This window comes from Lissotriton helveticus, chromosome 6, assembly GCF_964261635.1.
Source record: "Lissotriton helveticus chromosome 6, aLisHel1.1, whole genome shotgun sequence".
Lineage (NCBI taxonomy): Eukaryota > Metazoa > Chordata > Amphibia > Caudata > Salamandridae > Lissotriton > Lissotriton helveticus.
In genome coordinates this window covers 446703593-446731558 of record NC_136067.1, presented here as the reverse complement: position 1 = coordinate 446731558, position 27966 = coordinate 446703593, and the positions used below count along the sequence as shown (strand labels likewise).

General features: G+C 41.2%; 1 protein-coding gene across 3 annotated transcripts in view; it reads right to left on the bottom strand.

Moving 5' to 3' along the window:
* SH3YL1 (SH3 and SYLF domain containing 1) overlaps positions 1 to 27966 on the bottom strand; it is an 898181-nt gene that overhangs the window by 365052 nt on the left and 505163 nt on the right. For all 3 annotated transcript variants that reach the window (XM_078647885.1, XM_078647883.1, XM_078647884.1), the window contains exon 8: positions 20978 to 21047. In XM_078647885.1, the coding sequence (XP_078504011.1) occupies positions 20978 to 21047 (70 nt within the window). The remainder of the gene's footprint in view (positions 1 to 20977; positions 21048 to 27966) is intronic.

Sequence of the window (27966 nt, the reverse complement as noted above, 5' to 3'; positions counted from 1 at the left end):
TAGTATTATCATTGTAGAATAAATATTTATAATGGAAAAAGGTAGATGTAAATTAATTTTTTTTATTATAATACTAACACTAAAAATAACATTTTATTATTATTTTAAAAATAAGTTGACATGCAGTTCTTCAATATTTTTATTGACAGATTGTATTTTATTTTTTATATGTACAGTACAGTATACAAATTATGTAAGCATTTTTATAAACAGTTAGGTAAATTGAATGTATTACATTACATTTATTAATATTCATAAATGTTTTACATTTGAAATAAAAAATCTTTTAAACTGTATTTTGATAAAAATATATACAGTGTTTCTGCATTTTTATAAACTTACTCAACAATTTTTAACAATGTATTTTTTTATAAATTTTTTTTAAATGGCTATTAAATATTTAATTAATAATGTTAATACTAATATATTAATTTGATTAATTAAATATTTTGAATATTTACATGAACAGAAAATAATAAACATGTAAGTATATATTTTCTACATTTACATGCTAAATATATGTTGTATATTATGTATACATATTAAATACAATGTTCTTAATTATTTGTTATTAATTATTATTAAGTATATACTAAGTTTTTAGATAAAAAAATAATTTTAATACAATATAAAATAGTAAATGTATACAGTTGCATACAATGTTTAATATATATTTTTAAATTATTTACATACATACTATTAATAATTAATATATTAGATTAATTATTATTATTAATTTACACATGTAAATTAATTAAATATTTTAACAAACATTTTTTTTAAAATCACATAAGTAAATTAGGATTTCTATTTATTTACAATATATACATAAATATGAATAATAAGAATACATTATATTTTTTATTTATTATTAATTTACAAATGTTACATATTTGTATAGTAACTTTAATAATAAAACATATTTAAATAATATATAAACTCAAGTTTTATTTGTTGTATGTATTTATTACAATGTTAATAAATTAAATAATAATAATTAATAATACGTAATTATTAATTATTATTAGTTTGATAAGGAGATTAAATGTAAGATTATTTTTATAAGTGTTAGACAATTTTTTTTAACATTTTAAGTTTAGTAGTATATTTTATTTTTACTTAGAACATTGTATTTAATATGTTTAACTTTCTATTCTTGTTTAAATGGAACTACTTTTTTCAACCGCGTAATGTTATTTTGCTTCATTCAGGACTGGAGAAGCTCGCGGTTGGATGCTGCGTCGCGTTGCAAAAGGTAAGGTGAATTTCAATATTATATGTTATAGAGTACTAGTGTGAGTGTATTTTGGAGGTGTGTAGTGTTACTGTGTGTGTTTAGTTGTGGCTTTGGTACGTTTTAGATGTTACTTGGCTTTTACGGAGGTGTCGTGAGTGTTTGAGGCCTAGTGTATTTTCTGACTTTGATGTTAAAATACGTGTGTTTTAATGTTTTATAGTAATGTTTAGGTGTATTTGGAAATGTTTGGGGGCTTTGTGTGGGTGGTTTTGTTTTCCATATTTTTTTACAGGTTCCGGGATTTTGCTGTTTCGTTCCGGAGAAGGATGAGTTTTTTTTTGGAGAAGAGATTGTATTACTTTATTAAAGTATTGTTTTTATACTCTCTCTCTCCTTTTCTCGTGGGTTCATGGAGCGATTTTTACTCCTTTTGATTATTTTTCGGGTTTTTAAGGTATCGATTTGGATTGGGAGAAGACCATGCGTTTTTTAAAAAAGAAAAGTGTGTGTATGTTACTTTTATGAATAAACTTACCACACTTTGTTTTGTCGGGATTTACTGGAGCAATTTTTAAAATTTTTATCTAATTTTCGGGGATTTATCGATTTGGAGAAGATTATGCGTTTTATTTTTACTAAAAGTGTGTGTATGTCACTTTCATTAATAAAGTTAACATACTTTCTTTTATCGGGACTTCCTGGAGCGTTTTGTCTATTTTTACTTGTTTTCGGGTTTTTGAGGGTTTCACAAATTGGATTTGTAATGGATTACCAGTGGAGTACACGGATTACAAGTGGTTGGATTACGTATTCTTCTGCAACATGAATTGTAAGTTTCTTATTTTTATGTCATTTGGGTGGGAAATGTAATTGTTATTATTATTGTTATATTTTATATTATATCAAATATTCCTTAATTGTTTACAATTCTTTTTTTGGTACATAAATATGTTTGACAATTATGGAATATTTATTATAATACAAAATTAATATGGTACTCGTCACAATTTTATTAAATAAATGAGAGTATTGTATATTGTGTGTAGATAATTCATAGTAGGCTTTTAGCCATTAAGGATAGATGGTCTAGGCCTCTTGTAGAAGGATATAGGGTGACTTGGCTTTGGAGTAGTCTAAACATTTGTTTTGTTTGTTTAGTTAGTTTTGGTCCTATTTGGGTTACTGATTGTTGTATACGTAGCTCTTGGTAGCTCTGTTCTTTTTGTAAAGCTTCTATTAGTTTTTGGACTGTGGGTTTTCCTCTGCTAGTGGTAGCTTGAAATGCATTGTGCCATCCTTCTACACTGTTGTTAGTTTTAGCTTCTTGATTCAGTGTACTTAAATATACATTCCACCACAGTATGTGAAATTTAGGTTGGAGTCTGTGTCCTGATCTATGTAGCCTTCCCACCCATGTATCTTCAAAGTAGTCTAGGAGTGGTGCTAGTTTTTCCTCATATTTTTTGTAATATGGGCTGTCGATTAGGATGTTAAAATGTTCTGCTACGTCTGTAACAGGGACATATGATAGTGCAATTAATTTTTTGATCTGGTATGCAAAGGTGCTGTCTGTAGCATATTGTATGCTTAATGTAGATTTTTGGAGATGTCTCCAAATGCTTTGATTAAAATGATAATAGCAACCTTGTATAGCCAGTTCGAAATCAATAATTATTTGTTTCCTGTTTTATTGTGTTTATGACTTCTGTGTAAGTATTTTGTTGTTTGTTGGGCAACAAGCAGTAAATTAAGGGGATGTTAGAATGATGGTACAATCCATGTATGCTGTAGAGTTGGTAGAATGGTTTAGGACATGTTTTAAAAGTCCCATCCATCATCCAATGTTGGCACTCATGTAATTTTCTTAGATTGTTAGCAGTACCAAACATTATAATTCGGTTGTTAGGGCATTTGTTGTCAAATAGTAAAAATGGTTCTTTATTATGTGTTATACTGAGTTCTGGGGGAACAACAACTTCTTCTAACGTTTTGGGGTTAGGTTGAGTAGTTGTTGTGACTCTTTTGTCTTGCAATTGTGCGTTTTAGGGAGTCAATTGAGGGGAGTTGGCCAGAAGCATGTTGAGGAACTTTTAAGAGTTCCTCTTTTAATATTTGGGTTGTTGGTTTGTCACTCCCTGTACTTGCTTATTTTATACTTTCAAGGGCATCCCTGACCTCAATTTCTGTTATATTAGGGGGGTGATTGTGTTCCTTGGTAGATAGTACATTAGCTTCTTCTGTTGTAGCCCTACCATAACATGTATTAGAGTAGTATTTACTACATTTCCAGAATACTTTCCCTCCTGACTGTTTTTCTTGGGTATAAACATACCCCATATAACATTGTAAAAGCTTGTTTTTCTGTGACATAAACTCTGCACCTTCAGTCATGTTTCTATTTGCAGAGCTAGGAAAGGTTAGAAAGAAATATATTTTAATTTTAAATACTGCTATACATGTTTTTAATGCATTCATATTTCTATGATTATACTTACATTTGTTCTTTGTTGTAATTCGAAATGTTGAGAAGGTGTTTAAGCTTTTTCTTGTATTTCTTTGTTATATTTCTGTTGGTAGAAAATTAAAATAATTAGATAATCTGTTATTTAATTACATTTTGAGTGGTTTCTAGGAGGAAGCTGTCTTGTAGTTAGCATTTTATGGTTTTTAAATAATACATAAAATATACTGACATTTTCAATTTGTGTAGTCTTTAGCTTTGATGGAGTAATTTATTGGAGGTCTTCGATATTTCTATTAAGAAGGTAGAATAAAGATAAATGTGTATTTGGGTTCAATAAATGCAGTTGGTGTGTTAGAAAACATTGAAAAATACTTACAATAAGGACTTTGTAGTAAATAATCAGTTCAACTTTTATTGCTGTGTTTTGGAGATGTCTGTAGATGAAATGTAAAAGGTAAAAAAATAATGTTATTTAAACTGTTTACAGAAATTGTTACACTTTTAGCCTACTACTTTAAAAAAAAACCATTAGTTTAACTTACTTTAATTATTTTTGTAGGAGTCTTGTCTGGAAAAGTAGTCTTCTCAGGAAACAGTTGGTCAGAGTGTCACCTTCTTTCTTTGCAGTTAGAAGCAGGAAATAGCAGTAGTAAAATAATCCTTTTATAGTGTGTATTTGATTAGTTACTTCATTTGATTGGTTTATTTAAGAATGGGAGCTTTTCATTGGTTGGTTTGATTTTTTTTTAAATTTAATTGCTATGTTCGGTGTTGTGGTAATGCAATTTACTTAACACTTTTGCAGTAAACCAGGTTTGATTTTCTTCTATTTAAAATGTATGTAATAATATTTTGCACATTTATGTGAAATTTTTCCTAATTATTTATCTAGTCACTGCAATGTTTGGATGATATATGTTAACAAATTTTAATTGTATTGTATGTGTTTTAAGAAATGTTTATTCTTTGTATTATATCTATTGTGGAGTGTATTATATATTTAAAATATATAGTTGTATTGTATTTAAAACTTTTTAGGTATTTTTTATTGAGTCGATATTCCATTTTTTGATATTAGTGTCATCTATATATTTTGTTTCGATATTTTTGTTGTGTACTGTTAAATTATTTAATAGACGATATTTTTTTATTCAATATTTTGTCTTTCGATATTAGTGTTGTCGATAAATATTATATTCGATAATTAGTAGTCGATATTTTAGTAGGTTCTTAAATAAGTATTGGATGTCGATATAATGGTAGTCGATATTATGGTAGTCGATATTATGTCGCCGATATTTTTGCAACTCGATATTATGCTCGACGATATTATGTCAGTGATCCAAATTTCGAGTAGTGGGTTGGAGTCAAAACCCATTCGGACTTCTTGTGCTTATGCCTTAAATTAAATTAACAGCCTTGAGACCAGGACTGCAACCATAGCCGTGACTTGGAACTGGAGCAGAATCTAAGCAATATCGTCTTGTTTTCAGTGACACAGAGTTTTGCTCCTGTTCCCAAATCTCCTTTGGGTGCATAAGGTGGTACTTGTTGCATGACCGAGTCGAGCCCATGGACCACAAATGTACTTTGGGCTGATCTGTGACCAACTTCTGTTTCCTGCAAACTGGGGACAGCTTCAATCCAGTCAGTTTTGTGCGGGGGGGGCTTGTTCCCTAGCACACTATTGTAGAAATTTAGAAGTCATCAGACATCAGAACACTAAAAGTTGGAAAAGGGCCTCCTGATTCTTGTCAAAAGGCACAGAAAGAAGGGGATTGGTATCAGCTTTCGGTACGAAGCCACCGCAGAGACATATAATTCCACCTATCTATACGAGGATCACTGCTGTGAAGTTTTCCAAAACTAGTCTGGTGCCTAGAGATATTCTAAACAGAAGGAATCTGCAGTGTAGATGTATCCTTCAGAAATTTTGTTGAGTCCTGCTCATTCAATCCTGGCACTGATGTCCATTATCTCCGACTTTTCAGTCTTCTCTATCTACCAGATCAATTGGGGCAATTTACCACTGATAGCCAATACGGGGAGCAAAGTGATTTGTGCCTATGTGTTCTGCTGGGTCTCTATGCATCTGAAATACATGGATACCCTGGTTAACAGCATCTGACTGGCATGGTTCTGGACAATAGAAGACAGTTGCAACTAAAAATACCAGACTTCTTAAGGTTGCATCTCCTTAGTTGTCATATCCCCCCTGATCCCATTATAACCTACTCGCGCAAAGCTCTCCTTCATTGGAGATTAGACAGTAACCCCGCTTGTTCCAACTCACTCAACCCAGATAGACCCCATGCACCTCATGCCATTACTCTATGGCGGAAAAAAAGCCTTCTACCAATGCTACAACCTGCCTGAGTGTGGCCCTACTGAACTGTAGGTCGTTGCCTAAACACTCCCTAGAAATCAAGTTACTGATTCAGGATTATAAACTCGACGTATTGTTTTTAACGGAGACATGGTTATCCTCTAACTCCGATCCGGACATAGTCCAAGCCCTCCCTTTAGGATATCTTATCCAGTTCCAGAACAGGCTCAATGGCAAAGGAGGTGGGATCGCTATTATATATAAAAAAAACAGCTATCATGTAGGCTGGTAGACAGCGGGATTTCTGACTGTGAGAACGTCCATTTCATCATTCAGATCTCTCCAATAAGAACCATGTCAGGTCTACTTCTGTACCGCCCCCCCGGGCACCATAGGGCAGTTTGGTAGGTCATTACTGGAGACAGTCATCTCCCTAGCCTCTACCTCGTCCAATTTCACATTATTTGGAGATTTAAATGTGCATTTCGACGACCTAGATAAAGTGGCAGGTTAATTATTACTTGACTTAAAATCCTATGACCTTCCTCTCAAAAGTCTACATGCCACTCATACCAAGGGGCACCTCCTCGACCCCATATTCTCCAATATCTCCACTCTGGAGCTCAAGAAACCCCTACCTATCCCTTGGTCCGACCATTTCTTAACCCCATTTAATTGGCAATTTACTTCGGGTACCTCCCGAGTCCCGAAGACACGAAGCCAAGAGAGAGCCTGGTCCAAACTTCCACTTGAGAGTTGGATAAGGTTGTTGGAGCATACAGCCCCCACACACGATCCAGATCCGCTGATAGCGGATAAAAACTTTTCACTCTGGATCGAAAACTCACTGGACAGCGCTCTACCCAGGAAAAGATTAGAGAAAAAAAGTAGACCTTTTAAATCTCCTTGGTATACATCAGAACTCGGGGATCAGAGGAAAGTATGCAAGAAATTAGAACGGGCCTGGAGGAAAGACTGGGCTAACAACAAAAAATCTGCACGCAGAATAGCCATCGGGTCCTACAAATCTTTACTTAAAGCTACCCAGGCGGCTTTCTTTGAGGAGAAAATCCGAGCGTCCTCAACTTCCTCAAGAGAGACCTTCCGTATAGTGAAGGAACTCCTGAAAGTCCCTGACCCCTCCCTGACATCTCAGGGTCTAGATGTAATTTGCTAGCGGAATTCTTCGCAAGCAAAATCCAAAACATTTTAAAAAGCCTACCTTGCACTGACCAGCCATTAGAACTTAGCACACTCAGTGCCTCAATAACCGGTCCACTTCTGGACTCCTTCTCCCAATTACCAGGGAGGAATTTCAAAAAAGTTGGCAATCAATTAAAAGTGGTTCCCCGGGTGATCCGGCACCAATGCACATCATGAAACTGGCATCATCAATCATCACACCATTAGCCACCGATCTAATGAACTCCTTTTCCCAAGGTATTGTTGTGCCTAGCTGAAAAAAGGCTATAGTAGGAGCCCTGCTAAAGAAACCTCAGCTGGATCCCTCCGAGATGGCCAACTATCGACCTATCTCTTTACTGCCGGGGATTAGTAAGATTGCAGAAAAACTCACAAACCAACAATTGTCTGCCTTCTTGGAAACAGGTGAGCTGCTTCGCAGCTCCCAGACAGGCTTCCGCCCTGGGCAGGGCACAAACACCGCCCTGATAGTGGTGGTTGAAGAGGCGAGGCAGATCTTGGACTCAGGAGGATCAGCAGCAGTGATCTTACTGGATTTAAGTGCGGCCTTTGATACAGTTGATCACCGTATCCTCATCCAACGCCTCAGAAACTTGGGAGTTTCAGGATCAGTATTGGCATGGTTAAAATCCTTTATGAACAGAACCTTCCAGATCTCGGAAGGTAACATTCGCTCCAAATCCATCCCTCTCCAGTGTGGCGTACCACAAGGCTCATCGTTGAGCCCAACACTTTTTAATGTTTATATGTCCCCACTGGAAGACATTGTTACCCCTTTTGGAATTAGATTAATCACCTATGCAGACGACACACAACTGGTCGTCTCACTTAACCAATCAGACCACTGCTCCGAGAACCTTCGGTCCTGCTTGTCCGATATTTTTATTTGGATGAACAAATCCCTCCTGAAATTAAATGGAGATAAAACTGAGCGTATGCTCCTAGGACATAAGACTTCATCCACTCTTAACTCCATGTGGCCCACTTAAATGGGAGCAGCTCCCCTCCCAAAAAGAGAAATTAAAAGTCTTGGAATTTGGCTCGACCAAGATCTCTCTCTCAGTACCCAAGTGAAGAAAACCGCGGGCGTGTGTTTTGGCCTACTCCGTACCGCACGGAAAATTCCCCCTCTCCTACCTCCCCACTCCAGGAAACTTCTTATTCAGGGACTAATTCTTTCCAGGTTGGATTATGGTAATTCCCTATATCTGGGGGCCCTAGAATCAACCATAAACAAATTACAACTCATCCAGAATTCGACAGCGAGATTGCTAACGGGATCATCAATCAAGCTCTCAGCTAAAACCGCCCTCAGATCCCTGCATTGGCTGCCAATTCGAGAAATAATTAGATTTAAATCCCTGTGCATTTTGCACAAGTCCTTACAGGGAAAGGGCCCCCCCATCTTTAGAAGTCTGATTGGCCACTACAAAGCCAACAGGGCACTGAGATCTGACCACCTGTACCTCGCTAATGTTCCTAGAATAAAAAAGGCACGTACAGGAGGACGTCGTTTTTCCGTCAATGCCCCCACACTCTGGAACTCCCTTCCCCTTAGCATCTGCACCGAGCCCAGCCTCCAGAAGTTTTGCAAGCACTTGAAAACTTTTCTTTTCCCTAAGGGTCCTTAAGCATCCGCTTCATCTGTTGATATCTCTACTCACAGCGCTGGGACGCCCACGGCTAACCATGCGCTTTATAAATCCGTTTCCATTCCATTCCATTCCATGCTTGGGGAGGGTACAAGCAGTAAAAAGAATTGGAAATGCATCAGTTTAGCCTTTGAAATGATTATGAGCTGTTTTCATCCATCATGGTCCGGGAGAAGGAAAGAGCTCCCTAACAGATAACAGGAGTGGAGAGGATGTGGCGCAGCGGCCAAAGCTACTGACTTGAGAGCTGGGGATCCCAGTGCGAGCCTTGCCGCAGCCACACAACATCCTGCGATTCTATGCAAATCACGTAATCTCTCCAGGTGATAAATTGTTATAAAAATATGTTGCAATAGCAAAAGGTAAAACTTTATGAAAATCTATTTCCACCAAAGTGGATGTTAACAGTATTTCGGCTGAGAGAAGCAGATGAGGAACACACATTGGTAAATGCAGGGGAATATGCTACCGCCAATAGATGTGGAGGAATGGTACATGTCATGCACAGGAACCAATAAGAAGCCAAGAAAGAGAAGGCGAGGCATAAGTTTATATTAAAAATAATGGATTTCTCAAGCACAGCACAAGCGTTGTACAGGCGAAAGCTAAAAATTAACATAGATCCCAGTTTTAATCAGGTCTTCAGAATGCTTGCAATGAGGATTCCTAGATATTTACTTAGTGAAATATATTCTGTGAATAAAAGTTTGTAGGAATTAGACAGACAGTTTCAAAATGCGCAACTCAGTGAGGTAGCTTAACCATACCACATACTCTCATTACTTGGAGCACAGACTTTCTCACATCTCCTGTGTATTCCACTCTTCAGGTCCTATCCTGAGGATGGAAAAAAGTGCAATATCAACGAGGGGGACGATAGACATGGTTTAAACAGCCGCACAACATTTTGAAGAAGAATAACCAAATTATATACTGCACAACACGTACTTGGATGGCGGCTCAAAATCTGCTGGGTAGTCACATAGTCCTTCAAGCATAGGATCCCAATAAGAAACAAAACCAAATTCAATATATTCAGAGGTAGAGCTTACTTCTGAGTAGAATGGTTAACATTGTGCTCTAGGTGAATTTGAGATGAATTTCCTGAAGGCATTTTTAAACTCTTTCCTGTACTTATGCTTGAATATGACATGCCACTGCCATACAAGTAGAGACTCATGCAAGTTTCTTATGGTTGTATTTGGACGTGTATTTGCATGTGTGGGATCAATTTAAGAAGGAGGTGTGGAGTTTGAATGGGACTCATTTAGATCACCTAATCTGTACACTCTGCGCTATGGAAGCACTTTGGGAGGGTGGGGTACCACGCAATATGCTTGTTCATCTATCTGGGCTCCATGACAGTGTGATCCTTTTGTCTTCCGGTATTGAAGGTGTGGAAACATTCTATATTTATACAGTCTGCTGCTTCCATTTGCCACCTGCTCCTCCCTTTACATGCTGGCCCCCTCTGATGTAATAATTCCTATTCCACTTATTTGTATACTCTTACTCCTCTCTTGGACCGAGATTTAATAATATGGTCTTTGCCAGGGGATTAAAGGGATCAGTCACTACTTAGCCAAATATGGCATGAACTGTGTGGTTGATTGGTGAATACTAGGAAATCAACTTTGATATTGAAACTCTGCATTGTAAGACTGCGGGACATCTGATCCTTTTCCCAAATCTTCCTGGGGACCTAGTCTAGTGGGGGGGTCAAACTCAAGCCATGCTTTGTCAGAAACTTTGGTGCAGAAACTATGCTTTTTTCCCCGGATCAGCTGTCCACTTCTCATTCCCCTGTAATCTCTATTTCTCTCCTTGGGAGAGCAGGGAGGACTAGAGGATACATTAAGTTGTTGTCAAAGCTTCAAATGCTCGTACTCCAACTGCTGATGTATCAAGCACTTTGTAGATCTTTTTATACTTTTTTTTATTTCTCCTCTCTTTTTTTATGGTAGACTCAAGATAGCATTTGGTATGTATGATGTACATGCATTATGTATATTACCTCAGCATGAAGAAGCTAGTTTCTTCATAGTGACTTGGAACAAGTTGGTAGTCGTTTGTGAATAACAAATTACTACTGCATAAGTGTCGGAAGGTGGATTATTAGTAGGGGTAAGTCAGCAGCTACCACTAGTAATAAGGGTGTCAATGCTATATAAGATCCAGGCAAAGTCTCAATAAATTATTCTCTTGCTCAATCCTTGGTAGCTGGCAATGGGCAGGCAGGCTTGACTTAGGAGACAGGTGTGTAAAGCATAAAAAAATACAATACATAAGTAAGACCCAACATACAATAAAAATCCAACACCAATTTATAAAAATAGGAAATATTGTTATCTTTACAATAATCCCAAAATGACAAAAATCCAACGTAGGGACTAGAGATCTGAATTTTTTAAAGAATAAAAACTTTCTAGTGCTTAAACCCATATAACATCAAATAGGGACATCTGGTCACGCTTGACCAGGACAAAGTCAAAGTTTGAGACTGAGCGCGATGGAGTCCTGGTCAGATACACTAAGCGAGAGGTCTCGGTCAAAATGTTAATTTCGCACTTAAAAACGTTCCAGTAAGATTTTCTCTTGAAGTCTATCGGGCCCCTACAGCATGCTGGATTTACAGCGGCTTTGTCCGCTTGGTTCAGTGGAGGCCCCCAGCTAACTGCTTGAGCTCTGGAGTGTTCAGTGGGACGGACCTGCAAAACAGGCCTGATTGCGGTGCGATGTAGTCGGCTTGACTCTCGACGTCAGGTCGGTCACCTTATGGAGCTTTTCTCAGAAGCTCTAAAAAGTTCTCTAAACTTCAGGCGGTGCTTCATGAAGATCCTTTTCTGGGTTCAAAGTGTCCACAAACAAGACCCAAGGTCCCAGAGTATCAGAGCTGCTCCTCGGAAGTTGGGACTGCAGCTTCAACAAGCACATGGCCAAATGCTTTAGAGACCAGCTGAAGCCGATCAGCTGGGATCTTCTAGCTGAAGCTGATGCAGGTGAAGCTTGTTTAACCTGTTGCTTTCAGGGAGTCCACTCCTTCTCGTTTTGAAGCAAGGCAAAGTCCTTAGGGCTGTAGTTCCTTAGTGTGCGGCAGGTGCAGGCATTCAAAGTGCAGTGTTCTAGGTGCAGGCAAGGGTTCCAGCGGGAGAGTCCTTCTTCCTGTAGTTTCAGCTTGCAGATCTGAGTTGCAATGCAGCACTCATATATATGTGTCCAATGTGCAGGGGTGACAAGTAGGGGGGCACCCCTGTTCAATGGGGTCGAGGGTGCCACCCAAAAGCATGACAGCTCCCTCCAAAGTGTGGCATATTCTAGCCTCACAAAGCACTGTACTTTAAATTTCGAGATGGAGAACGTCTCTTCTTGGGAGTAAGAGCTAGCTAAGCCAATCTACCGGTGTGGCTCATTTCCCTTAACACTCCCCCTCCAGACCTAGGCCTGGCTGACATTCCATATTGTACTGCTCTCTATGAAGACCGGTTTGATTACCCAGCCTCTTCCTGGCACATCCACTGCAGCAGTAGATCTTCCCCCACCAGATACCCTCTGTAGCTATGCAGGCCACTTATCACCCCATCAAAGCAGTTTGGCTCAGACTGGCCCATCAGGAGGGACTGCTAGAAGGCTGGATTTTGGCTCACAGGAAATAAAGTTTCATAACTTTTTTTTGTACTTGTTATGATTAATTAAACAGTGGCATGTTTGATTTATCATTACCAATCTTTTAAGTCCTTGATATATTATTTTAGCTCACTCCTATCAACAGTTATACTATTAAAGTATTCCATTGTAAGGCTATGGAGCTAGAAAATCTACAATGGGGAAAATGAAATTGATAGTTTCTCTCACCAGGGTATATACAGTATCTTTCAAAATACCCCTGCTAATTTTCAAATGTCACCCTACACTGGGGGCACAGAAAACACGGGAGGAGATTTGAGAAAGGATGAAAAATGTGCATAAATTTGATATCAATATTTCTGCTGGCTACGTAATTTTCTCCGAGATCCGTTCCAGCTTTTAGAATGGTCTGGAGAACCTTTTCCAGAGGGCTTACGATACCACAACTAATGTGATGTTCCAGGAGTATATTAGTCACCACCCACAGTACTGGTGTGAGTTCCTGATATTCATTCCCTCCCCCACTGAGGTGTGCAGAGAGAAATCAAGAGAGCCCCTACAGCGGAAAATAAAGTACATAACATGTTAGCATATCTTGAGATCTTATTATTCATGACACTAGCTCACTAGGGCAGGAGATAAAGCAGGGTGAAATATGCAGAAAGATTATGTACACACAAGAAATCTGGTTACTAAAGGTAAATATTTTTTTCCTATGATTTATACATCTTCCCATTGGTTCATCATATTATAAATACATTTTAAATCAGTACCTCCTAGCGAAGTGGGAGAAAGCAGTGGTAGTAATCAAGAAAACAATGCAATGCAGCTTAGCAAACTACCATCAGTGTATGCCAGGGACGTGCTTGGTAAAAGCATGCAAGGATGATCATGTGGCTGCTCAGTAAATGTCATCAACTGGATCGCCTCTAGAAAGAGCCATGGTAGCACCATTGGCACGATGGAAAAAGCAAGAATGGGCACAGCAGATCTTTATACAAACAATGAGCCAATGTTAAAGTGCGTTTAGTCACTGCCTTACCCATTTTATCTCCCGCATGGCCTAACAAAGACCTAGCCATTAACTCTGTCATGTTGTGTATAGTCAATGTAGCAGGACATTGCATGCTTGGGATCTAGCCTTGAAGATGCTATTCCTCAGTTGGATGTGGAGGAGGGAAGAAAGAAGGAAGCCTACTAGGTTGGGCTATATGCAATGCAGAAAGCACCTTAGGTAAGGATGGGCAGATGCAAAAAACAACTTCTACAGAATCTGTGCTGGGTGGACAAACCGAAAGGGCCAGACCTCTGGCGCAGTGACTTTGAAATAATTGCCACCTACAGAACTGTCTTCAAAATAAGATGTCAAACCAAACAGTGATTTGGCTGAAACCAGCAATCCATCACGAAATTCAACACAAGATTCAAATCGCACTAGGAAACAATAAACAGAGTGGAGTACACAAGTAAAGTACATCTTTTATGATCCGCACCACTAGAAGCATTCTAAATAGGAAAGGTTTACAGGAAGACACATGAAAGCAGACAGGCCAGCTAGAAAACCCTTAACTGTAACGACTGATAGGCCCTGCTGATTAAAGGACAATGAAAATCACAAGACGTTGAAAAGGCTAGAATAACAGGGGTTGAGGTCTTTCGATGCACCACCGAATGACCTTCGCCCATGACACACGTAGATGGATTTAATAGCAGGATTCCTGGCTGCCAAGAGGATGTCAGCAAAGTCATCCAGAAGACAAAAAGGCTCTAGCTGGCACTGCTCAAACATCACATGTGCAGCCAGATCATTTTATGATTGGGGTGGAGTACAGAAACATCATGCTACAAAGGAGGGCTTATGTGCAGAAATGTGAAGGGATAGGCATACAGTAGGGATACAGTAGACTAGCATAACACATCCTCCTTGCCAAGTATGGGGTGATCAGAATTACTTATGCCTCCAGCATGACTGGTCGGAATGCGTACAGCAGGCCATGAGGCCAGTTGGCCATCACTGTACCCACTACCACAGCCAAACTGCTTCACAACAGTGGATCGCATAACCCCACATCCCCATCGAAATAAGACACAGTGATCATGTTGTCCAATAGAATCTCAACCTTGTCTCTTGAGATGGAAGGGAGAAACATCACTTTTTGACACGGTTGTTGATGCTCAAGTCTTCAAGAGTTATAGTTCACTGGAGATGTACCTGGACCTGCATCAAGGATTCCGCTTTCAGCAGCCAACTTTCCAATACATTGACTCCCGAACCGCACAGCAAAGCTGCTGTGACTAGCAACACCTATGTAAAGGTGGGCGCGGGTGTCATCTTCCTGAATGGAAGGACCACAAAGTCTTGAAGCACCACAATTTGTACCAGGGGGAAGGGAAATTGGAGGGAGAAATGGAAGATAAAATTAGGTGCCCTTAAGGTAAAAGGATAGAAAACCAAACTCCAGAATTCTAGACCAACAGGACCTGGTTCAGATGAACAAGTTCAGAAAGAGTGGAACCAGTATAGGCTCAAGCGTCTCAGTCCTTGTTGAGAACCAACAAGAAAAAGTGACAAATCCTGTACCCCTCTCTTACAGAGAAACCATTTCTATGGCACTAGTTTCTAGCAAGCAGAGACTCACGCCTCCAGGGTGAGGTATCACCCTTTATAAGTCACTAGTATATAGTCCTAGCGGGACCAGGGACATTGGTGGGAAAGGGATCACCAGGGCTTGCAGCACTGTTTGTGCCACCCCGAGTGACCCAAGCAAACTACTGACAGCTTCCCTGCCATTCAGGCGGCAGAAACAGTGTAAACTCCTCCAATTCGACTTTGCCCTCACCATGTGCGGCAAAGTCAATGCACTGCTTTTAGTATATGTCAATCACCTCTAAGGAAGTCTTCCTAAAGCCCAGGACACAGGGTACATTATACTTAAGGTGTGGACATGTAAGTGCAAGCTTATATGCCCACATAGTAGCATTTACTATTTAACTAGGGCAAACCAGAGGTTGGCAGCTCCATTCCTGTACCAACTAAATATGTTTTGTTTGGTAACAAAAACATGCCTTCTCACCTCTGACATGAATCTCGTGCAGAGGGAAATGTGGCGTGCACCCAGGTGGCCAGCTTAGAGGCTGCCCACCTGACTTCTCTGCTCTGGCTGCCCACACTTTCTGCTGTCAAGACTGGATTCTGACCTCCTCCCAGGCAGTGTGATCACTCCCAGGAGTCGGGAACAAAGGCCTGGGCAAGAAGGAGGTCACACATCCCTCCTCACAGGAAGGCTAGTGAAGTGGGACCTCAAAGTGGTAAGCTTCAAAGGCTACAATGCCTCGGATCTGCCTCAGGGCTGACTACCAAAGGAGAAAACTGCCTTGAAACGCTTTTTCCATATGTTGTCCCAAGGTTTTGCTTTCACACACCTTACCTTCCCCTCCCACCTCCTCTTCCCCACCCACCTGCGTCACCCGCGGCCTTCACTCCCCACCCCTGATACACTCACGTGACTAAGTGACGTGCCTACCCCGGAACCGGCTGCGCTTTCTTAACCATCGGCTCCCCCACCAACGGTACTCAGCACACAGACGTGGTGAGTCCGTGCCTTCTCCGCTGCTGCATTCATTCAGCCGGAGGTAAGCCGCCCCACCGCTCCGTACCCCTATGATGCTTTGTTATCCTTAGAGTGGCACCATCCCCAAGTTCCCAGCTTTCTTTCTGTTTCAGGCTTCCGAATAACCCGGCACCGCCCACGGAATCCCTCTACTCCAGCCCAATTGTATTTTTTCTCCACCGAAGTCCGGATTTGATTGGCACCCACTAGGAGATTGATATCCTAAGCCAGGTAATACGGGTAATACGGCAATCCCACACTGCTTTAGCGCATCGACTCGCTTACGTTTTTGGGCTCACTCCCAAACTTGTTCCCCGTTTCCCACAGGTTCCTTCTCCTAAGACGCCGGCCGCCCTCCACTTATCTGAGCTGTTTTGGCCGCACTGGAACCCACCAGGTATCCTGCGCCTCTCCGCTTGCCTCCTTCAGTCACATACTGCATGCCCCCCCTAGATGCAACCCCTTTTCACCTTAACTCCCCGGCCAACAGTCCTCACACTGTGTCCCCAAGGCACACGTTATCACACGCTGCGTCCCTATGGCACACTTTATCGGAGAAGCACTGGCTCTCCTTACCAGCCCACCTGCCTCTGCCCTTAGCCCTTTGCATCCAACCCATTGTTATCACTTGAAATACTCCACCCACAGCCTTCCTCCCCAGCTCACACAACTGCCCTTTTCCTTCCAGGAGATTTGGTTCACACCACAAGCTATCATTGGCCTCTCGCCCTCCTGCGCCAAATACACCCCGTAGCTTCACTGGTTCAATAGGAACTGCAGCATCTACCTTCCTTGATCCTTAAGCTCTCCTCCCCAAGGACACTCCAGGGGGTCCTACCTCTCTCATCCTCACCACCACACTCTCTCTTCCCAACTTCACCACCTGCACTCACCACCCCCTCTGCACGCACGCACCCCGCCCCATACTCACGGACACAGTACTCACCTCGGCTCCTCCATTTCGGCTCCCCCACCCTCCCGTCCTTTGAGTCACCTCATGCCATCCTCCTTCCTCTCCCAACCCATACTCTCTCCCTTTCCTCCCTGTACAGCACCGTTTATATGACAAGCCGGTCCTGAAGATGATCCTGAACAAAGAGGATTGAAACGTCGTCGACCGTTCAGCACAATTGATGGCGCATTCCCAGTGTGGCTCTGTTAAATCATCTGTCAAATCCTCCAAGAAACCCGCATTACAAATCATTGTCTTGAGCCACATTGTTCACTTGATACACTGTCTATATATTCAAGCATCTTTACACCATGCGCCGTTCCTGCTGATCAGAATTGTCACTTGCGTCGCCACTTCTTGTGTCACTTACACATTTAGAGCACCAAGTCCAATTCAGGTTGTTTTATATTTGTTTACGTACATTTCTGCTACAACTGTATATTTAATTTTCTGTTCTTTAATTGTACAATGCCATGAGCATGTTTCTAAAAAAACACTAATTGAGTCTTTGTCTCTGTTCACGTAATGCTTGATGCACACATGTCTAATCGCCTCTTCTTTCTGCCCCAGGCACATTTGCACCCAGGCATGAGGGAAATTAGGTATGCAGGAGGTATACACCCCCAGAAGACTAGCCATACTTCTAGGGTGGGTTCTTTGGTCTGTGCAGCTAGGAAAGACTTCTGCCATTTTTAAAAATGGTAGAAATAGAAGGTTCTGAGTAGAAAAGGGACAGATTAGCCACTGGGGCAAGCAGCCCATTGGCCACTTGCACACACACCCCTAACGCCCCTAAATCTAGAATTTAAGGGCCACTCCTGACACCAGAACATCTATTCTGAATAAACCTGCATCTAAGAGGACAAAGAAGAGACCGGTATATGCGAAAACCGGACTTGAACAAACCAAAAGAGGAATACTCTCCACCTGTGGCAACAATCCTGGATCTGCGTGGTCGAGACTTGTCCTTGGCTTACTCTTGGTTCCTACAGAGGGACCCCTGTGAGATCCTGAATCACCCTCAGACTCACCCTGAACTAGTGGCACTAGTCTCCTGAAAACTGCAGGGAAAACAACACTCTAGATCTGAAGAATTGTTGGTCATAGGGCCCTCTGAGGGATCGCTCAAATCCAGATGTTTTAGTACATTGTGGCAACAGTAGTCCCGACTTCCACTAAGCTACAGGCAGGTACTGTGTTGCCCGGGACCACCGGAAACCGACCCCTAACCCAAAGCTGCACCCAAAGGCAAATCCATCTGATCTTCAACCGAAGTCAGAAACCACCATATTGTTGTGTTTTTGCATGGTGTTCCTCGCCGCACTGTGTAAACGGTAACAAGCGCTCCCACTGCACACGTTCAGGGATACCCAGGACAACTCTGTATCCGAGCGCCACAGAGCAGGTCAAATTGCACTGACTGTCATTGCCTAGGACCCACATCACCTTTACACTACTTGGGTTCCACACAACTCGACCTGCAAGTGACCGATTGTCATTAGCACTTTTTCCCATTGACCGTAATGCAAAGGTTTTGCAGTGTTGCATTGCTGTGATTTATTTTTTCTTCGGTTAAATGTAGAAGATCACGTTCGTTTTGGTGTCTAATTTAAGATTAACTAAAGACTATTTTTTATAAATTGGTGTTGGATTTCTTTTGAGTCGTGTTAATTACTAATCACCCTTATTGGTATTCTAAAATGCTTAACACATGCTGCTCGAATAAAGCCTGACTGACCTGCCATACTACCAGGACTGACCTAATGATCTATTATTGTGAATCGAAGGACCACCTTTGGAGTCAGAGTATTGCATGGTGAAGCCTAACCAGCATCACCACTGAAAGCTCCACCTTCCTACACTCCCCGTGAAGATGCTTACCTTTGGGAGAAAGAGTCAGGTTGGAACTCTCCTTATGGACTTTAGTCAAAAATAACTCTGCATCCTTGCTCATTGATGGACCCCAGGTGCATGGAGGAAGAAGAGTCACAGGCCGCAGAGCCATATCCCAGGAAACAATGGTTCAGGGGCTCCGTAGTGCTTTCAATATTAACGCGAGATAGACATGAGCACAGCGAGGACGGAGGCAGCTTGATCCCGACCACGGACCGCGGCGATTAACTCCCGAGAGGAACCCGTTGGCATAGTGGCTCTGGCGCAAAGTGAGGACATTATTTAATATTGAAAGCACTACGGAATGTAGCAGCACTTTACCTACAAATAAATGCAGGAAGATTATCATTAATTGACCGTCCAAAAGCTCCAGTCCAAAACCACCCTTGCTCGTCAATTCATATTCATTCACCTTCTGAACAAGAAAGAGACGTTCTTTCCTCAAAGCAAGCATCCCTCACTCCCTAAACCAACGCTTGCTCGTCAATTCATATTCATTCGCTGATCGAACAACAAAGAGAGACCTTCTTTCCTCAACACAAGCATCCCTTATTCCCATAAGCGGGGACTTAAAGAAGCGCATTTCAGGAAGCTCATCCAGTCCTGATGATGATCTTAAATCAAAGATCGAACCGTCGTCGACCCACCCAAGGAAAATCCCCCTCCCCACTGTATATAGCTCTGTCGATTACTCCTTGTTTTAACGTGACTTTTCGTATATTCTCACTTTATTCACTCATGTCACGATATGCACTCTGTCACTCATGTGAGCACCTGAAATGCATTTCTACATTTTGAAAATATGGAATAAATATTCTTCCACATGTTACCCTACATGCTCTGCTCCTACAAATAATTTGATACTAAATTATTACTTGTTAATTTGGACCTATTTAGGCCTCCCCTGAACCATTGTTTCCTTTAATATACTCTATAACCCGTGGTTCACTTTATGGGGTACCCTTGTTTTTTGAAACGGCAGAGCCATATCCCAACACCAGAAAATAGATACAGTAATGTGGGGATCCAAAAGGGACATCTTTTTGCCACATGTCTGCAAGGCTTGACACCTGAAATAGCTGAGAAATTTCTTGGTGAGACCCCAATGCAGAGCTCTAGCTCTGGCCCACGTTGATGAGGCGGGAAAATTCAGGAATGGAGGCCAACATGCTGGTTGGTGTAAAATAAACTCCGGACACAAAGTCTAGAGGTGGAGACGCATCTGGAGCTGCATGGTGCCATGGCGGTGATGAAGGATCATTACTGGAAGAAAAACGTACAGACCAGTCTAAAGCCAAGAGGGGGCATTCATAGGATGAGTAATCTGCGAGGAAAGGCATCTATCATAAACAATTTGTATTCACACTTTTTCTAAAGGGGAAGAATTAAAAAAAATAAAAATAAGGAAAGTGAAGATGTAATGGTAGGACTCTGTGGGTTAGCAGGTCAAAGAGTGAGGATTGCACAATAAGCTCTATAAAGTAGTTTGTACACTAAGTTTGCAGATACAAACTGAAGTGTTTTAGAATCTCGACTTATCAGGTAATTTGATCAGATATATGGAAGATCCAATGTAGAAAAATAAAACCGCTATAAAACATTCATTTAAATCATTTTAAGAACAAAAAGCTAAACATGCAGGTATTTTAATGAATCCTGAATAGCAGTCACATGAACTATCCAATCCTTTCTTTAATGTAGATGGTTTACCAAGTTACCAATTGCTGCATCCTCTACAGCACAGCCTAAGGGATGAGAACATCATTTTTCAAAAGGAAATGGAGTGTCTACTTGTCTGCAATGGGAAAAAATATACCCCAATCACATAAAACTTGCACAGCGCCTACTGAAATATTTTACAAATACCTATAAGCATATAAACATGACTATTGGGTGATTAGCAGCGCTTAATAAATCCTGATTAATTGATGGAGTATGTGGGGGATGGGAGGTGACCGCAAAGGTAACCAGTACTACATATTTACAGCAGAAAATCTCAAAATATGTTTTAATACCTTCCAGTGCACTCTTGACGTGTGTCCGTGTTTGTGGCCGGAATGAAGGCCTTTCAGGTGCTCCTCTAGCCTGTAAAATAAGTTCAAAAAATATATAAAATAACATTAAATAAAATATATTTAAGTCTATGTTTCACATTTCACAACTGATATTTTGATGAGAACACCACAAAATATTGTGAACATTCTATACTTTTTTTTCATTATCGCACTTACTGGCATTGTTGACTAAATGTGAGACTAAGTACAAGCATGAACTAGTACACAATGACGTGCTTTAAATTACTCACATAAGTGACTAGAGACCCGATTGCTGTTAAACGCATACAAAAACAATTTCTTACGATCTCTATGGCAGCTCTCAAAAAATCTTAGGAGAATTTAATGGCAGTTCACAACATATGAGCTACAAAATCACTCAAAAGAATACGTCCTTTAACATTTTCGCCATAGGGAGTTTTTACACTGAGCTGCATCCATTTCTTTCCAAGGAAAACAGCTGAGACCGTTTCCCACTGCCACAGGTAAAATGGTTGTAAGAATGTCCACCTCCTGCTTCACTGGTCCATGTACATTATTACATCATTTAATTAATGGTACATTATCATGACATTTTTAGGAAATGGAGATACCTCTAATTTCAAAATTCTTTTTATGAAGATAAAAATGGTTTTATGGTTGCTTTTTTTTTTGTTGCTCCGAATAACGCGGACATTGTCTTCTCACTACCAGCCCTACCGGGTGTCCTACCTTCCTGCTGCTCCTGTTGTCCTCCCCCCGCTGCCTCCTGTGAGTAGGCGCGGCCGCCGAGTGGGGGTAACAAAAACGACTTTTCCCAGGAGCCTCCACCACGCCCATGACCAGCACGCACCCGGAGGCGCTTAAAAACACCTTGCATCTCCCGCATCGTGGGACGCGCGCGGGACTAGCAAGGCTAAGCCCGGGCCCTCTGTGGCCCTCAGAGGCCAGAGGTGGCCGGGCAGGGCTAACCCCCTTTTCTACAGGTAATCCAAGACTTTGTAGGATAGATTATATATTTCCCCTAGTAGTAACACCTAGCTGCTCTATTGATTATATTGTCTACTTTCTAATCTTTATCGTGAATGGTTTATTATTTGTACACAAGGTCTCCAGTGTAGAAACATACACAATACTGAAAGATGACCTCAAGGTGTAGTAAAGGAAGAACATCTTTAGTGGGTGTGTCAGTCAGAGGGACTTTAGATCAGTTTATCACTAGGGCGGCCTCAATGCTGGAATATGAGATAGCCATCACTGAGCGCCGCCTGTCAACAGAACTCCTCCAAAATAAACGTTCTTCGCTGGGATCCCTCCAACTAGCAATCACTCCGACACCAAGGCAGGAAAAATCTTCACATAGTGATATTAGCACCCCCTCCCAGCTACAAGACACAACAGCATTAGCTGAGTTAAGTTGGGCACATAGTAATAAGGATTCCAGCACAGTTTCTGTGTTAGAAAATATTCTGGAGGAATCTATAACAACTAATTCTCCAAAGCCCAACCCTAAGAACAAAACTCCATCTTTATCACAGGTAAAAGGGCATACACTAAAGAGAAAGAGTGGGGGGGGAATAGACAAAAGGGCAGGCAAGCTAAATTACCCAAGATTCTTCCATGCCTTCCAAGCCTTTCAATGGGACAAATCACAGGAACTGGGAAGAAAGCACCTGATCAGCTACCCATGCCTCGTTCTCCCATCCAAGAGCTAATGGAGAACATTGAACTCTTAGTGAAATCACTATTATTACCGCTGGTGGAAAGAGTGAAAAGAATAGGTGATAAATTGGGGTCCATTCAGGATGCTATAACCTCAAATACTGTTTTAATAAAGGACCGGGTAGACGTTAAGCAGAACAAAACCACATCTGGGCAAAGCATGGGGCACAAACCAGACAACGTGAGTAAAACACCAGACCCCTACAAACACCGCTCAATAACACACTGGCCCCACCAAAAATGAACAGTGGCTCGATAACATCCAGGGCAGAGGGTCCTGTAGGACACACTAATATCCCAGAGGATAGACAGGGAAACATCGCTAGGGAGCTTCCAATTACCAAGAACTTCAAAAGCATTAAACAACAAATAGATCTGCCACCAGAAGCAGCTCCTTATGTTGCAGTACTGACGAGGGTTCCCGAACTGGTAACTGGGAAAATTGAAGGGTATTCCGAACTTCAAAACAAAGTCATTTACTGGCTAAGAACCAACAGGTCACTACCCCCCAACATAAATGGTGAAATTCTGCATGTGAGAAGGTTAAGCTGGGTGGGGCACAGGCTTAAAGACATCCAGGGGGATGTTATAATCGTCAATTTTAGGTACCGTAGGGTAATCTCCTACATTAGTGATTGGTATCTCGAGAGTGGTGGGGAAGGGATACTGATACATGATCTGAGCTATTTCTACCCCAGGTCCCTATTACCCAAGCCTTCAAGACATATGAATCCATACAAGAAGACTGTGGGGGTTCAAGCTTTAATATTTTCACCTCTAACCGATTTGCTGCAATCTCTGGATTGGAAGGGGTAGATTGACTTCATAATGAAAAGTCAATGATTACGTGTATGTCCAAATATACTGACTCACCAACTGTTCCTAAGGGAGTTCTTCCTATTGTTTCCCCACCCCGGATGGAGCATACTAATTGTACGGCCAAAATAAAACCCTATACACAGGAAACCTTATGGAGCGGGGGCGGGGGGAGGAAGTATGAGGTAAACAACGTAGTCAATACTCCTTTCTGCACCATTACGGTGTCTTTTACCGAAGGAGGTCCCGACTAATATGCCCTAAAAGCTACAATTGGGGACTCTAGAAATAAAGAATATCATCTTAAACGGCTTAGTTGCCCTTCACATAAAAATCATAAAGCCAAGGATAAGGGAACTATAAACTCTCTGCATACAAGTATGGTCTCTAATATCCCTGCTAAAATTTCTAACTCTACCAACGTGACCAAGTCTCACATAGTTAAATCATCTACATCTAACACCTTAGTGCATTGCAAGGAGCACCGAATGCACACTAGCCCAACGCTAATGCAGGGAACTGCAGAAAGAGCGAAAATAAGGGCCGTTAATAGCGTCTCCATCATAGAGATGCTGCCCCCCAATAGTATTCTATGCTGGAATGTGGTGGGCCTGTCCGATAAAATCATTAATCCAATATGGTTAGAAGTGGTGCTTAAGCACAGTATTGTATGTGTACAAGAAACTTGGACCAGAAAGGAGTTACACATTTTGGGATATAAAACATTTCATACCCCAGCTACGCCCAGCCAATGCGGCAGACACAAGGGGGGGTTATGCACTTACATTATGTCCACGGCGGGATCCCCAAATGTAAAGTTCTCTACTACTCCATTTTACCAAATCAGTCACTTCTTGGGGCGCTCTAAAAAATATGACACTGGTGAATTTTTATAACAATATTCCTACTTCTCTAATTGAGTCCGTCGTAAACAATCTTCTGTCAGACCTTTTAAAAATCGAGGAGCAGATGGTGGGAGATATGGCCTTGCTATGGGTAGGGGACTTCAATTGCCCTCTCTGCGCTCGAGGAGAGGCAGGAGTCTGTGGGATGGGGGACTATAACGAAGAGGCCCGACCCACTTTCACCATTCTAAATTAGGGGATCTTTTGAATTCCCTGACCTCCCATTTTATTCTGTCATTTGCCAACGAATTATGCTCCCCTATTAAACCATTCAGACCCACTTTTAATGGGAGGGGATGTAACTCAAGATATGCAGGGGCTGTACTCAATTGGGACACCCTAGGCACCCCCTCAGTGATCCTTATCCTATTTCTGTAACTATGAAGCCCAATAACCCTGCTGTAAACCCAATGAATAACATTGTATATAATTTAACACCAAGGTTAGCGAGCAGCAATGGGTACTGCGTTAAATGGGATAAGGTGGTGCCTATGAATTTCATCCAAACCTTAGTTGAGAATACCTATGAGGAATTCTTAATATGCCTCTCTAATGAAGGTGATCATCAAATTGTTATCAATTCATTCATAAAAATATGCTCAGGAATAAAAAGTCTATTAACAAGAGTGCCTCGCCATGCCCCAAAGGAGAATCAGGGTTGGTTTAATGGGAGCTGCACCAGGGCGCTTGCCACCTTGAAGAAAGCTCTTCACTCCTTGCCAAGGTCGCAGGAAAATATCCACATAGCCAGGCGTCTCTACCGGGCCGCTGTAACCAGCAGAAAAAAGGAACTAAAAAAAGATGGCGTGGTCGGCTCTTCATAAAGCATCAGAGAGGAAGGACAATATAGCCTTCTGGAAGGCAGTAAACGCCCCTTTCCTGCAAAATAATCAGGGACCCCAAATAGACCTAGCTATCTCGGCAGAACCCTGGGTCAGACACTTTGAAGGCTTATATAACAAGGTAGAGCTTTCAGGATGCGTATCTAAAGATACTGTCGCAGCTGTGGAACATAAATTATCGAGCTCTTTCCCACTGGGCATTCACTTCCGATACAAGGAAGTTATCAGGGCGTTGAAGGAAAGCCCGTCGGGGAAGGCACCGGGTCCGGTTTGGGTCCAATAGATGTATTCAAGTCAGAGATTGATCTATGGGCACCCATGCTCACTAACGTGCTCAACTCTTCAAACAACATTGGATTCATCCCAACGTGGCCGGAGGCTATCGTAGTACCGATCTTTAAAAAGGGGGACAGGAATGATCCCACCTGTTAGCGACCAATTTTGCTACTCGATGGCCTAATGAAGGTTGCGGGGAGGATCATCCTAAATAGAATCCAGGTTTGGATGGACGAGCACAATGCCATTTCAAACCTACAATATGGTTTTAGAGCTGGCAAAGGTACCATAGAACAGGGACTCAATTTAGCACTAATAACAGCTAAGTACACTCAGGCCAAAAAAAAGAAATCTTTGTGTAATTTTTGTGGACTTAAGTTCCGCATTTGATTGCGTGGACCATGAGATGCTCTGGCTAACACTTTGAGATCGGTCTGGACAATCATATTCTTACATTTGTTAAAGAACTCTACAATGGGGCAGGTGCACGTGTTAGATATGGCAGGAGGGGTGAGTGCTCTGATAAGTTCCAGATCCATAGAGGAGTAAGACTGGGGTGCATCTTAGCACCCCTGGTCTTTACCCTATATATTAATAAGGTCGGACTACAACTCACTGAAGCATATCACGACTATCCTACTGTTAATGGGAGACCCATACCCATACTTCTTTACACGGATGACGCGGCAATTATGTCCCAGACAAGGGTGGGTCTGCAAAGGGCAGTGGGAAAATTTTCGGAATTCATGAAAATCAGAGGCCTTCATGTGAATGTCTCAAAAACATACACTATGTCCAGTGGAACAAGGAACAGAAGGACACCATGTCCAATTTTCTTGGATGGGAGAAAGGTGGAGAATACAGATAGATTCTCCTACCTCTGTATTCATTTCGAGAGAAAGGGTTCATGGCAGGCGGCTGTAACTGCCAGGGGCCTAGCATACTCAAGAGCTACGGGCGCTCTGATTAATTTTGCAAAAAGGTTGGGTGGGAGACCAGTTGCAGAACTATTACAGATCTATAAGGCCAAATGTACCTCGAGTGGCACATATGGGGCTGGCCTTTGGGGGATTGAGCAGGTGGATTCCATCCAACGCGTTGAAAATTGTTTTCTTCGCTATTTATTGGCAATTCCAAAGAGTACAGCAACATACGTGGTTCACAATGAACTAGCTCTCCCATATATATCGGACATTATAAAATCTTCCCCAGTCTTGTTGTGGCACAATGTCTGGGTAAACCCAGAGACAACCCTGAATAGAGATGTAATAAAGGATTGTTTGGCGTTAGATGGCGTTGATAACATTAAATGGTTTAGATATGTTAAAGAAATGTTGAAAGATATTGGGTACATAGAATATTTTTCCAATCCGGCAAGCATGGAGACGGTGTCCAGAACAAGTTTGAAAAAACTTCTCTTACAGCATCTAGAGAGTAAAAGATGGCGGGTAGAAAAGGCCAAAGTACGGTTATGGAACATCATTTGATCACCGTTGCTGTTGGGGTACAGCAGTATCTGTTGATTGAACCATCCCCCTTCAACCGCATGCTTCTGACCCGTATTCGTATGGACACCTTTTTTAGAATAATCACCTTTCCACATTGCAACTACTGGACAAGAGATAAAAGACTTTGCCCATGCGATAACATTTCTTACCAGTCTAATATCCACTGTATACTATTCTGCAGATTTTATAGTCTCCCGAGGGAAAGGTTGTTAAAACCTCTACTTAAATCATGGGGCCCACGAAGCTGCAGAGGAGCTTATCACAAACTGAAAACCTTGGATAATGTACATACTATTGTAGCCGTATCTACATATCTAAAGGCGATTGTTAGATTCAGGAACTCAATGTAAATTCAATACAATTGATATGAGTTGAGATAATGTAATCGGTATCCTTACAATGAATGTATTGAATGATTAGGCGCAGTATGTCTCGGTTTCGTATGATTTTTATGTTTCATCAAGTACTGTATATTTGTTAAAGCTGCTTTTTAACACATCCAATATACTTGTATTGGGAGTTTTTATGCTATTTTTTAAATGTATGCTTTTATGATTCTGTTTTTAGAAATCGAATAAAGCTTATTATTGATTGATTGATATATAATTAATATTTTATCTAATATATATGTACTTGAATTTATGTATAATTTCGAGTTTTATATTTAACATTGATGTAAATCTCCTTTCATCAATATATTTTAAGTATCATTGCGAATGTCTTTTATGATCTTGGTGATCGAAATAAAGATTATGAACAGAACTAAATAATGTCCCTGTCTAGGAGGTTTGGCTATCCGTCACAATATTAAGACAGTGGCATGGAAGAGTGGGTAAAATGGTAATGACAGAGCAGTTTGGTTTTCTAGATCCAACAGCGAGCAGTTCTTTCAGCCATGACAG